The 14,844-nt window shown below is 42.1% G+C and overlaps 1 protein-coding gene across 1 annotated transcript in view; it reads left to right on the top strand.

The window, feature by feature from the left end:
- csmd2 (CUB and Sushi multiple domains 2) overlaps positions 1-14,844 on the top strand; it is an 807,040-nt gene that overhangs the window by 572,422 nt on the left and 219,774 nt on the right. Inside the window, exon 35 of the mRNA XM_085962435.1 lies at positions 12,384-12,500. Coding sequence (XP_085818561.1) covers positions 12,384-12,500 — 117 coding nt within the window. The remainder of the gene's footprint in view (positions 1-12,383; positions 12,501-14,844) is intronic.

The following is a 14,844-nucleotide window of genomic DNA, read 5'->3' on the forward strand; positions in this document are numbered from 1 at the left end:
CTTCACCCAGAGAGTGGTGAACCTGTGGAATTCTCTACCACAGAAGGCGGTTGAGGCCAAGTCTTTAAATATATTCAAGAAGGAGTTAGATATATTTCTTAGAGCTAAAGGTGTCAAGGGATATGGGGAGAAGGCAGGTACGGGGTAGTGAGTTTGGATGATCAGCCATGATCACATCGAATGGCGGAGCAGGCTTGAGGGGCCGAATGGCCTACTCCTGCTCCTATCTTCTATGTTTCATATTGGACACCACCATCTGATTATTGCCTCCAGAATTATACAACTTTTCTTTGCATGGCATTGGACAGTGCTACTTTCCTTGGTGGTGCTCTGGGGTTACCTGAATGTTGCAGTAGTGAGTAGTCATCAGCTTTCTTCCTAATTGAGCCCTGGAATGACAGGGTTGTCCTATGAGGAGAGATTGAGCAGTTTGGGCCTATACCCTCTGGAGTTTAGAAAAATGAGAGGTGATCTCACTGAAATATATAAGATTCTGAGTGGGATTGACAGGGTAGATGCTGAGAGATTGTTTCCCCTGGCTGGACAATCTAGAACAAGGGGGCATCGTCTCAGGATAAGTGGTCAGCCATCTAAGACTGAGATGAGGAGGATTTTCTTTACTCAGAGGGTTGTGAAACTTTGACATTCTCTATCCCAAAGGGCTATGGATGCTGAGTCGTTGAGTATATTCAAGGCTGAGATAGATAGATTTTTGGACTCTCGGGGAATCAAAGGATATGGGGATCGGGCAGGAAAGTGGAGTTGAGGTCGAAGATCAGCCATGACCTTATTGAATGGCGAAGCAGACTCGAAGGGCTGTATGGCCTACTCCTACTCCTAATTCTTATGTTCTTATGTTCTAATTATGTCACCTGCCATTTACTGTAACTTTTCTCCGTTATTTGCTGTAAATGTTCTTTTCTCAGAACTTAGAAGCATATGCTATTGACACTTCGGGGAAAAATTCAGTATCGCTCCGTTTGGGGCGCCATTATCGGCCGTGCACAAAGTTTAGCGCCTGGCGCTAATTATCGCCTCCGACGGCAAACTTGGCTTTTATCGCCCCTGGAGGTGATTGGAGCGCTAAATCAGACACTTCACACCTGTCTTAAGGCACAAAGGCCAAGGAGCGAGGCGCTACCTCAGAGCACTGGCGAAGCAAAGAAGGGCAAATCAAAATGAACCTGCAAGGTGCTGCTCAGTACCCAAAACTCCTTCACACAGCGTTGAATCTCTCCAGAAGTCTCTCTCTCTCTCTCTCTCTCAGAATGCGTGGTGCAAAAATGTCACCAACAAAAAAAGGCAGGAAGCAGTCGTCCTCAAATAGCACGCCCCCAGTCCCTTTCTGACTGCAAAATGCTCCCCTCAACCTGTCGTTGCTAGCGTCAAGCGGTAAGACAGGGGGCGCCACTCAATATCTGGTCCGGGGCGCTACCAGGGCATTGCGCACTCAACTGACGTCACGATCTGCCGGCGCAGGAGATCGTGGCGGTAGTGTTTAGCGCCGCCACAAAATGTCTAGTTAATTTTGCGAGCGGCGCAAACATCGCTGCGCCCGGGCGCCAGTTGCTTTGCGCCCCATTAGCGCCCTCTTAAGGCACTAACGGGAGGCGCAAACAACTGAATTTTTCCCCCTTAATATTCTCTCAAGATTTCTAACTTCACATTTTTAAACTCTTTCAACTTTCAATGGCCCTCTATGCCCTTCTGAAAACCTTCTTAAACCTCCAGGACGTTCAAGTCCACAGAGTCAGACCTTAAATACCTTAAGCAGCAATAAAGAGAATCCAACCTCTGTTGACCTCACCAATCAAAGGCCAGTTTGGTTATGTAGATCCCTTTCTAAACTGTCATTCAAATAAACAGCCATGTTTTAGAAGGTCAGAACTGTGAGCCTTCAGAAACTTTAGCAAGATAACATGGATTACTTTACATAAGATTACATAGGATATACAGCACAGAAACAGGCCATTCGGCCCAACCAGTCCATGCCGACGTTTATGCTCCACTCGAGCCTCCTCCAGTCTTTCCTCACCTAAATCTATCAGCATAACCCTCTATTCCCTTCTCCCTCATATGCTTGTCTAGCCTCCCCTTAAATGCATCTATACTATTCGCTTCAACCACTCCCTGCGGTAGCAAGTTCCACATTCTCACCACTCTTTGGGTAAAGAAGTTTCTTCTGAATTCCCTATTGGATTTCTTGGTGACTATCTTATATTGATGGCCTCTAGTTATGCTCTTCCCCACAAGTGGAAACATTCTCTCTGTATCCACTCTATCAAAACTTTTCATAATTTTAAAGGCCTCTGTTAGGTCACCTCTCAGCCTTCTTTTTTCAAGAGGAAAGAGACCCAGCTTTCATCCTTTCCTGATATGTATACCCTCGCATTTCTGGTATCATCCTCGTAAATCTTCTCTGCACCCTCTCCAGAGCCTCCATATCCTTTTTATAATATGGCGACCGGAACTGTACGCAATACTCTTAAGTGTGGTCTAACCAAGGTTCGATACAGGTTTAGCATAACTTCCCTACTTTTCAATTCTATACCTCTAGAAATAAACCCTAGTGCTTGGTTTGCTTTTTTTATGGCCTTGCTAACCTGTGTCGCAACTTTTAGCGATTTGTGTATTTGTACTCCGATATCCCTTTGTTCCTCTACCCCACCTATACTCGCACGCTCCAAGTAATAAGTGACCTCCCTATTCTTCCTACCAAAAAGTAATACCTCACATTTATCTGTGTTGAACGTCATTTGCCAATTATATGCCCATTCTGCAAGTTTATTAATGTCCTCCTGTAATTTGTTGCAGTCCTCCTCAGTATTAACTATCCCCCCAATTTGGTGTCATCCTCAAATTTAGAAATTGTTGTTTTGCTTCCGAAGTCTAAATCGTTAATATAAATTCTGAACAGCACTGATCCTTGTGGAACACCACTACCCACCTTCTGCCACTGTGAATAGCTACCCTTTACCCCTACTTTCTGCTTTCTGTCTTGAAGCCAGCTAGCTATCCATTCTGCTGCTTGTCCCCTGACTCCGCATTTTCTGACCCTGTTCCACTGAGGAAAAAGGGGAGTAAAAGAAAAGACAGCCATCCGTGGCTTAGTAAAGTAATAAAGGATAGTATCCAACTGAAAACAAGGGCATATAAAGTAGCCAAATCTTGTGGGAGGATAGAAGATTGGGAAGCATTTAAAAGCCAGCAAAGAACAACTAAAAGATTAATTAAGAAAGGGAAGATAGATTATGAAAGTAAACTGGCAAAAAATATAAAAACAGATAGCAAGAGTTTCTACAGCTATATAAAAAGAAAAAGGGTGGCTAAAGTGAACGTTGGTCCCTTAGAGGATGAGACCGGGAAACTAGTGGTGGGGAACATGGAGATGGCAAAGACGCTGAACAAATATTTTGGATCAGTCTTTACAGTAGAGGACACTAAAAATATCCCAACACTGGACAAACAGGGGGCAATGGGGGGGGGGGAGCAGCTAAACACGATTAAAATCACTAAGGAGGTGGTACTCGGTAAAATAATGGGACTTAAGGTGGATAAATTCCCCAGACCTGATGGCCTACATCCTAGGGTCTTGAGAGAAGTAGCGGTAGGGATTGTGGATGCATTGGTGGTTATTTTCCAAAACTCCCTGGACTCAGGAAAGGTCCCGGCAGATTGGAAAACTGCTAATGTAACACCCTTATTTAAGAAGGGAAGTAGACAAAAAGCTGGAAACTATAGACCAGTTAGCCTAACATCTGTGGTTGGTAAAATGTTGGAGTCCATTATTAAGGAAACAGTAACAGAGCATTTGAATAAACATAATTTAATCGGACAGAGTCAGCATGGTTTTATGAAGGGGAAGTCATGTTTGACAAATTTGCTCGAATTCTTTGAGGACGTAACATACAGGGTGGATAAAGGGGAACCAGTGGATGTAGTGTATTTGGACTTCCAAAAGGCATTTGACAAGGTGCCACACAAAAGATTACTGATCAAGATAAAAAATCACAGGATTGGGGGTAATATACTGGCATGGGTGGAAGATTGGCTATCTAACAGAAAACAAAGAGTTGGGATAAATGGTTCGTTCTTGGGCTGGCAATCAGTAACTAGTGGTGTTCCGCAGGGGTCAGTGCTGGGACCCCAACTCTTTACAATCTGTATTAATGATTTGAAGGAAGGGACTGAGTGCAACATATCAAAGTTTGCCGATGATACAAAGATGGGAGGGAAAGCAGTGAGTGAGGAGGACATAAAAAACCTGCAAAAGGACATAGACAGGCTAAGTGAGTGGGCAGAGATTTGGCAGATGGAATATAATATTGGAAAGTGTGAGGTTATGCACTTTGGCAGAAAAAATCAAAGAGCAAGTTATTATCTAAATGGAGAGAAACTGCAAAGTGCTACAGTACAAAGGGATCTGGGGGTCCTGGTGCATGAAACACAAAAAGTTAGTATGCAGGTGCAGCAGGTGATCAGAAAGGCCAATGGAATCTTGGCTTTTATTGCAAGGGGGATGGAGTATAAAAACAGGGAAGTCTTGCTGCAATTATACAGGGTATTGGTGAGGCCACACCTGGAATACTGCGTGCAGTTTTGGTTTCCATATTTAAGAAAAGATATACTTGCTCTCGAGGTGGTTCAGAGAAGGTTCACTCGGTTGATTCCGGAGATGAGGGGGTTGACGTATGAGGAAAGGTTGAGCAGGTTGGGCCTCTACTCATTGGAGTTCAGAAGAATGAGAGGCGATCTTATCAAAACATATAAGATTGTGAGGGGGATTGATCGGGTGGATGCGGTGAGGATGTTTCCACTGATGGGTGAGACTAGAACTAGGGGGCATAATCTTAGAATAAGGGGCTGCCCTTTCAAAACTGAGATGAGGAGAAACTTCTTTACTCAGAGAGTGGTAAATCCATGGAATTTGCTACCCCAGAGAGCTGTGGAAGCTGCAACATTAAATAGATTTAAATCGGAGATAGACAGTTTCCTAGCAGATAAGGGAATTAGGGGTTACGGGGAGAGGGCAGGGAAGTGGACGTGAGTCCAGGTTCGGATCAGCCATGATCCTATTGAATGGTGGAGCAGGCATGAGGGGCCGTATGGCCTACTCCTGCTCCTACTTCTTATGTTCTTATGTACCTGGTACCAGGAGAAGACTTGGAGTGGGTGGAGGTGGAGTTGTCATGGTCCATGTAGGTACCAACGACATAGGTAGGACTAAGAAAGAGGTTCTGCTGAGAGAGTTTGAGCAGCTAGGGACTAAATTAAAAAGCAGAACCACAAAGGCCACAAGCAAATTGGCATCGGGTCAATAGAATCAGGGAGATGAATGCGTGGCTTAAAGATTGGTGTGGGAGAAGTGGATTTCGATTCGTGGGGCACTGACACCAGTACTGGGGAAAGAGAGAGCTGTTCCGTTCGGACAGACTACACCTGAACCATGCTGGGGCCAGAGTTCTAGCGAATCGAATAACTAGGGAGGTAGATAGGGCTTTAATCTAAATAAGGCGGGGGGGAGGGTCCCGGTGGAGAGAAATCTAGAATGCTAAAGAGAAAAGACAAGGAAGCAGTGCAGGAAAGTGATTGGGGTAAGGATAACCAGATTGTGTCAGGAAGGGACAGAGCGTACAAACAAAGGAGTGCACGAACAAATATGGTCTGGGTAAGAAAAAATGGTAAGACAAATAGGGCCATAGTACAAAAAAATGTTAAGATGTCTAAAAATGTTAGAAAGACAAATCTGAAGGCACTGTATCTGAATGCATGAAGCATCCATAATAAGGTAGACGAATTAACAGCACAAATAGATGAAAACAGATATGATATAATTGCGATTATGGAGACATGGCTGCAGGGTGACCAAGACTGGGAGCTGAATATCCAAGGATATTTGATATTTAGGAAGGACAGGTAAAAGGAAAAGGAGGTGGGGTGGCGTTGTTTGGAAAGGATGAAATCAGAGCAATAGTGAGAAAGGATACTGGCTCAGAAAATCAAGATGTAGAATCAGTCTGGGTGGAGCTAAGAAGCACCAAGTGGCAGAAGACATTTAAGGAATAAATGCATGAATTGCAATAGTTATACATTCCTTTCTGGCTCAAAAACCCAAAAGGAAAAATGGCCCAACCATTGCTAACAAAAGAAATTAAGGATAGTATTAGATCCAAAGAGGAGTCATATAAAGTTGCCAGAAAAAGTAGCAAGCCTGAGGATTGGGAGCAGTTTAGAATTCAGCAAAAAAGGACCACGAGATTGATTAAGAGGGGAAAAGTAGAGTATGAGAGTAAACTTGCAAGGAACATAAAAGTGGATTGTAAAAGCTTCTACAAGTATTTAAAAAGAAAAAGATTAGTGAAGACAAATGTAGGTCCTTTATAGTCAGAAACAGGAGAATTTATAATGGGGAACAAGGAAATGGCAAAACAATTAAACAAATACTTTGGTTCTGTCTTCACGGAAGAGGACACAAATAACTTCCCAGAAATGCTAAGCAACCAAGGGTCTAGTGAGAAAGAGGAATTAAAGGAAATTAGTATTAGTAAAAAAATAGTGCTGGAGAAATTAATGGGACTGAAAGCTGCTAAATCCCCAGGGCCTGATAATCTGTATCCCAGAGTACTAAAAGAAGTAGCCATGGAAATAGTGGATGCATTGGTTGTCATCTTCCAAAATTCTATAGATTATGGAACAGTTCCTGCAGATTTGTAACCTCACTATTTAAAAAAGGAGGGAGAGAGAAAACAGGGAACTTCAGACCGGTTAGCCTAACATCAGTAGTCGGGAAAATGCTAGAGTCTATTATAAAGGATGTGATAACAGGACAACGGGATTAGACAAAGTCAACATGGATTTATGAAAGGGAAATCGTGCTTGACAAACCTACTGGAGTTTTTTGAGGATGTAACTGGTAGAATAGATAATGGAGAACCAGTGGATGTGGTGTATTTGGATTTTCAGAAAGCCTTTGATAAAGTCCCACATAAGAGGTTAGTGTGCAAAATTAAATTGAGGGTAATATACTGCCATGGATTGAAAATTGGTTAACAGACAGGAAACAGAGAGTAGAAATAAATGGGTCTTTTTCGGGGTGGCAGGCGGTGACTAGTGGGTTACCGCAGGGATCAGTGCTTGGGCCCCAGCTATTCACAATATATATCAATGATTTGGATGAGGGAACCAAATGTAATATTTCCAAGTTTGCTGACGACACGAAACTAGGTGGGAATGTGAGTTGTGAGGAGGATACAAAGAGGCTTCAAGGTGATTTAGACAAGATGAGTGAGTGGGCAAATACATGGCAGATGCAGTATAACATGGATACATGTGAAGTTATCCACTTCAGCAGGAAAAACAGAAAGGCAGATTATTAATGAAATGGTGATAGATTGGGAAATGTTGATGTACAAAGGGACCTGGGTGCCCTTGTACACCAGTCACTGAAAGCAAACATGCAGGTGCAGCAGGCAATTTGGAAGGCAAATAGTATGTTGGCCTTCATTGAAAGAGGATTTGAGTACAGGAGCAAGGATGTCTTACTACAGTTATACAGGGCCTTGGTGAGACCACACCTGGAGTACTGTGTGCAGTTTTGGTCTCCTTACCTAAGAAAAGATATACTTGCCATAGAGGGAGTGCAGCGAAGGTTTACCAGACTGAATCCTGGGATGGCAGGACTGTCGTATGAGGAGAGATTGGGTCGACTAGGCCTGTATTCACTAGAGGTTAGAAGAATGAGTGGGGATCTCATTGAAACGTATAAAATTCTGACAGGGCTAGACAGACTAGATGCAGGGAGGATGTGTCCCCTGGCTGGGGGGTCTAGAACAAGGGGTCATAGCCTCAGGATACGGGGTAGGATATTTAGGACTGAGATGAGGAGAAATTTCTTCACTCAGAGGGTGGTGAACCTGTGGAATTCTCTACCACAGAAAGCTGTGGAGGCCAAGTCACTGAATATATTTAAGAAGGAGATAGATAGATTTCTAGACACAAAAAGCATCAAGGGGTATGGGGAGAGAGCGGGAATATGGTATTGAGATAGAGGATCAGCCATGATCATATTGAATGGCGGAGCAGGCTCGAATGGCCTACTCTTGCTCCTATTTTTCTATGTTTCTAAAGCCAAAGGTCACTTGGCGCAAAGAAGAAAAGCGCTTCTTTCTTTGTTTGGCATCCCCTGTTTCTCTATGTGCTGAACTCCCATTCTATCTGAACACTAAAATTGAAAAAGGGAATTATCATCCTTTTGGTTGGACTCCAGCTCTCCAATCCTCAAATGAGATTTGTGCTGAGGAAACTCCTAATGGAAGCTGCTGGGACGTTGCTATAATCCAGGCCTGTTATTCCACTTTCACTGAGCTCAGTGGACCTCATCAAGTTTCACTGTGTACCTCTGTACTACAGTCTGCTCCACTGAGAATCAGCTTTTACTTTCTAGTAAACAGAATATTCCAAATATAACCGTTTGAGTTATAGGCTGGAGCTTCGTGCCTGCAATTGTCCAAGTAGCTAATTCATCATCAAGGTGGGCTGTAATCTCACCCTCGCCTTCCTGTGTTCACAGGACACACCACAGAAACATTTATAACACATCTGCTCTTGTAACAGCCCTTGCTGGCCCACCCTGCTGTAATGCTACCTAATATGTAATACCAGAGTGCAGAAGGTGTGCTGGGCGCTCCTTAGATAGGGGCAGTAAGAAGAACCGGAGATCAGGTGATTGCAGCCAACTCTCATGTAGCTCATTAGCATTAACACTTGGCATTCTTATCCATTTAGTGATGCAAGGTGTCGGCCCAAAAGAGGATAAGGGGGGTAATTCTAAAAGGACGGACAAAGTCAGATTCTTGAACTAAAAACTTTGGGGGAAATATTCGGTTGATTTGCGCCTCCTGTTAGCCCCCTAAGTAGCGCCCCGGCGAAGTTAGCGCCCCAAAGGGTCGTGACCCAATTTTTCCCCTTTTGAATCTTGTCGTGAACTTTAGCTTTAAGACTACTCAACATGAGGAGAGGGTGGGGATTGGAGAAACCAGTGGCATAATTGGCTTTGAACAGTTCTTTCACCTCAACAATCTGTAGCCAGATTCAGTTCTGAATGATGGGATGATGCTCTCCTCTCTGCTGGTTTTAAGGATCTAATGTAAACTGAGTTTGGACAACGTCAACACATAACTCAAAACTACCCAGAATGTGCCATTAATTGACAATCTCACTCAGAAGACGAGAATGGATAGTGCGAGAAATGTGACATTGCTACACTCGGGAGTACCCTTCTGAAGCTGGGGTTAAAGCATATCATTGTGGTGGTGAGCAAGGAAGCTTAACTCGCATTTAACCAGTGCCGTACCTGACCTGGTAGTGCAGGCTTCTGAAACTGAGGGCAAAAAATGTTTCCCAGCACAGACATCTCCCACCTTGTTAAGCACGATTCATCAAAAGGGCAGCTGATCACACATTAGAGGTGAACAGCACAACAGCTTTGTGACTGAACCTGCAAGAGATGGAATTTAGTGTGGGGGTGAGGAGGAGGTGAATCTCTCACTGAAGCATCATGATGCATCTGAGTTGAGGTCAAGCTGACAGTAAGTCAACCACAGCCTGTCGACCTTAACAATGTGAAGGGGTCAAATCTGCCAGTGCATAAACCCTCCCCCACCAATTCATATTCATGTTATGGATTTCCTTAGCAGCCCTGATGCTGTGTATAAATTTTTAATATGATCTTCCTTTGGAACAAATGTAGCTACCAAGGAGGGAGGCTAGGTTTCCCACCCCCAAGGCAAAACAATGCTACTGTTGATGTAAACAACACAGCTAACAGCTCATGGAAGTGCTGTCAGTACATTTATATATGGTACAGCTGAACAGAGACACAAAATCTGTCCTTCTGATTCTGTATAAGTGATTATGTTCCTGATTTCTATACCTCAGTGAGGCACCGCAGAAGCTATGTTCGCAGAAACCTTATCAGCCAAATATAATCACTTGCAGATTAATATTTTCTGCTGAAAAATTGATTTTCTAACTCAATTTTGTATCCCTGCGTATTTTGAATAAATTTTTGATTTCTGCAGTGATGTCCCTGAATTCCACTCTCTGCTTTGCCTTTTTCCTAATATAAAGCCAAGATTCCAAACTTTCCAGGGAGGAAGTCAAGGGCATGAAGCTGTGTTGTCACTCAATGCTATTATTGAGTTTTCTAATGAGTGTAACACACAGCAGTGCTACAGGAAACTTTTTTTTATCCGGCACGGACGGGACCGACGTGGTGCCGGTTCATCAAAATTTCCGGATAACCGAACGCTATAGTAAAAGGTACGGAGAGCTGACAGCTCTGTATAAAGCAACAAACCCTGTTGCTTAGCAACAGGTTCAGAACAATGGCCACAAGTTGCAAGCGTCTCTGTAGCTTAGCAACAGCTGCAGCCACACCCTTGCACAGCAACAGATGGAGGAACGCAAGTCAATATGAAGTAAAACCTACTCCTGAATTTTGCCGGTTAACCGAGATTTCCGGTTATTTAGGTGCCGGTAAATCGAAAGTTTCCTGTATAAACACAATTGCCAATAAGATTACAAGTAACTTGCCAGCGACGCCCACATCCCATAAAAACAAATAAAAAAACGACGTGAATTCACAGTAATAATTTTTTAAAATTTAACCGACCTGTTTTGTGCCTATTGACTTGTTTTATGCGGATTGAATGACGAATTCATGTAGCGCCGTTCATATTTAGGTAAAGCAGCTACCCAGGCTGTGTCCCCACTGGGTTGAGTTTCAGTTGTCAGCTGAACTGCTCAGTGAAGAACCATTCAATAATGAAGCATTAATATATGGGAGGGCAGAAGGAAAACCAAAGTTGCCTACCTTGGAGTATGAACTTTGTGGCTCCTGTTCATTGATCACAAATTGGCACTGGGGGGATTTCTGCTGCTTGGTCTCTCCTTCCTCCTGGCCCCTCCGCACTCTTCAAGCAATTCTTCCTAGTTGCTCATAATGGATTTAATATATTGTAATATCTACGAACATAGAGATTTCTTTTTGTATTCCAATTTCCTTTATTGATGGTAAGAATGTCATATTGGACAGTGATGGATTGCAAAGTCCTGTGATTGAATCACATCATTTACAAATGGTGATATTAGATTTATATAAAGAAACAAAATTTAATACATTTTTTTCACGGGTAAATGTGTAGCCGAGCACCAAAACATAGGCAAGAAGAATGTTTTCTGAAGAAAAGTGCTGGAAACGTGCTCACTGATCCAGGCATTCATGGCAGAGGGAGAGGGGGATATATTTGTCTAAAAAATAAATTGACAGATTGTGGCGTTGAGTTATTCCGAACACTACTTCCCAATCCAAAGACACATTACCACTGACATGCCTCAGAATTGGATTAAATGCACATAGAATTGGAAAGCCATTACATGCCCAGTGGACACCTAACAGATAATTGTGTATCAGCCTCTGACCCAGCAAAACCACCTGAAAATAGAACGATAATCCTGCATGCTGAAGGCCTTAAGGATTTTTTTTAAATGAAGAAGAGTGAACTAATTAAGTTTTAAAATGTACAGACATTTGCTCTGGCTAACGGGCTTTAAACCCTGTTTCGACTCTGGACTAAGGTTACTTGAATAAATTCACAATGCGCAATGACTGCGCAGAAAGACTTTTTGTAAATTAATTAAAATTATCCATCTTAAGTACTAATGAGATAGATGTAGGAAAAGGTTATTTAATAGAGTCTAACAACTTCGGTCTACAGGGAAATGCATGATAATGTGGGGGTGGGGAGTGGGTTGGAAGTCAGCTTAAACTCTGCCCATCAATTTTGAGCAATCAATGTGGATCAGCGCCCAGGTCAGTGTTACAATTATTAGGGCTTCATCCAAGGAAGCAGATGCCTGTTCTTTCCTCGTGCTTTTTGTACATGTCATTGAATTTTTGCAGCTTTTTGTTAAACTGTTTAAAATTTGTAGGGCGCCTGTCAGATTCAGCGGCTTGTATTTTGTAATTGAAGCATCTTTCTGTTCAATTTTAAGATTGATATGCAATGAGTTTTATTTTTATAATCAAAGGACTTTTGGGCCTTTCAAAAGCGTAATCATCTGTGGGTACAGTCTGTCAATCAAGTGATCTCAGTGAAGATGTTCTTTATGAAAGTCCTGTCATTGCTAATTCCTTTTGGCTCGGGACGTTGGTCCCCGAAATTGGCCCTCGTTGCGCCCATTTAAATCGGTAAAACGGGTGCAACCAGATCCAATTTCTGCCCCTTTCTTTCCTGGTTCTATACATTAAACTAGTATTTCTGCATTTTACCTCTTGATTTACATTAATGTGTATATATATATTTTTTAAATTTTTATTCAAGCACAATGTGGAGGGACTTCCAAGGACACCAATGATGTTATCCTGAGCCCAGGTTTCCCAGGAAATTATCCCAGTAACATGGATTGCATTTGGAGGATTTCACTAGAGGTTGGATATGGTAAGTTATATGGTGAGAAAGAAGGAAAAATGCTTCTAATCTGCAGTTACGTCCTGCTTTCAGTGAACAGTGCTGCTTTTGGACAAAGTAATATGTCTCATGAATTTCAATAAACTTGAGGTTATGTAGTCATCATGCCTCGTGGCTTTTCAAGCTTCAGTCTAGTATGGGGAGGCAAAGCTGAAAAAAGACATTCTGATTCGTTATCTTGAAGCATTTGGGACAACAGATGACTTTCTTTCTCCTCAAGTGATGGGTTCAACGCCAACAAAATAAACACATGGTGCTTTTAGATGCAAGAGTTCTGTCAATCAGATAAAGAATTCATAAAATTGTCAACAAACCAGATCGCTCAATAATTCCCATATCAACACAGACGTAAAAGTGACTCGCTCTTTATTGTGCAGGAATATATTTATAGTGTAATACCTTTGTGGTGCATATGAGTTGGACAAATCATTGACTATTCACTGATGACAATATAAAGATTTGGACAGTAGAAATGTCAAAAACATTCAATGCTAGAATGTTTTATCCACACAAAGAATCAGTACCATGGATACAGACCTCTGCATTATTGATGGAGTTGGATGGATAACTGGACATAAATGAAATAAAGGTTCCATAGATAAGGATACACATTGATGATCAAATGCTTTACAAGAGTACAGAATTGCCCCAATTCTTTTGGGACCACGAGATTGTTGTGGAATACGATCTGTTAGATTCATATCTTGGAGTCTACACTTAATTCCCTCTAAGGGTTCAGGGAAGATTTTTTTTCTTTACTTGAAGATTTTGTCTCCAGTTGTTTGCCACTGTTAGAAAGTTAAATAAGTTACGCCTTTTTTAAACTGGTAGCTGTGTAAATATGGGACAAACATTCTAGACTGAGTCAGTGAATTAAAAATGCTTGAGATTGTGGAATCACTCACCTGGCATTGATAGTGTTGCAAAATCCAATGCATGTTTTAATATTTTATGGAGCTGACATTTATACCTGACCCCCAGGGTTAATTGGTGATGCACAGGTAGATAGGTATCGATGATGTGCATATTGTCAGATTAAGCTAACTGCGATCATCAGTCACTCCAGCTTCATTTGAAGCTCAAAGAGTCACTGTCTATGTGCAGGCACATTTGTGATAGATTACGCAATGCGTACATGACTGCATGTCCAGTGACGCTCTGAGTTTCAGATAAAGATAGACTGCTATTTGTGGCTAGCATATTCTAATTGGTGTGTCTCACTCACATCAGCATGTTAGTACAACAGCAATAGAATAAGTACAAAGTCTGGTCATCGAAAAGGGTCAGACTCAAAGTGTCAATGCAATTTTTAATATCCTTTTTACTTTCTACTGGAGATAATGGGAACTTGTACCAAGGCACAATAACAGTGCATTTTCCAATAAATATCGGCAGTTCTTTTTATAGTATTCCTAATTTGAAGGTCATTTGTACACAATGGATGTTGTTCCTGTTATTTGTAGTTCAACTTGTATGATACAGTACCTCTAGACACAACATCGGATGGATCCATACTCCAATTGCAGAAGCACCAAAGCTTTATATAGCTTTTTGTTTTGTCCTCAGTGGTCCTAGCAATACAAGCTGAAACCCTGATTTGCTTCCTCTATAGCCACCTCACACTGCTTGTGCACTTCTACCAAGTAATCAGTGATAGCCCTTGTATCACTGTTTCGACCTGTTACCTTTAATGGGTACCCTTGCATGATATAAACATGCTCTGAATTTCCGAACCCTAAGTGTATGGCACTTGTCCACATTAATGACATCTGCCACACATGGGCTCATTTATCTAACCTATCTAACTTGGTTTGAAACCTATTGATTTGGTCTGAATTACTCACCCCACACACATTTATGTATCATCCACAAATGATTGTATCCCTAGCTACTGAAAATTAATTCAACTAGATCTGTCGAGCTGCATTCTCTCCCTTTCCCGTTTAGAATTGAGTGGACATTTTAAATGTGCCTTGCATTAATTTGGATACTGTTAATGCTACCTCTCTGAGTGTTGCATAATGCATTCGGTAATTAAGTTCTGCTACACAATCAATCAGAGGAGAAAACCCAAATTAGGTGATGAGAACAGCTAGAGGACAAGATATTACTGATTCAAGGATGGGAATAGCCACATCCCGACTGTTTGGGAATGACACTCCAGCATTGATGGTTAGTGCCTCAGTGAACTGGCCACTGTAGGCTTCAGATCTTCTCGTATGTTCTAAAGGTAAATTTCTGTTGTAGTATGAGCTTGATTTTCACTGGGCATGATCTGAGATGATGACAGATGCGTGTTAATAGTGTCTGTAAA

This window comes from Somniosus microcephalus, chromosome 20 (genome assembly GCF_052327205.1).
Source record: "Somniosus microcephalus isolate GS21.2 chromosome 20, FLI_Smic_1.0, whole genome shotgun sequence".
NCBI classification, from domain to species: domain Eukaryota; kingdom Metazoa; phylum Chordata; class Chondrichthyes; order Squaliformes; family Somniosidae; genus Somniosus; species Somniosus microcephalus.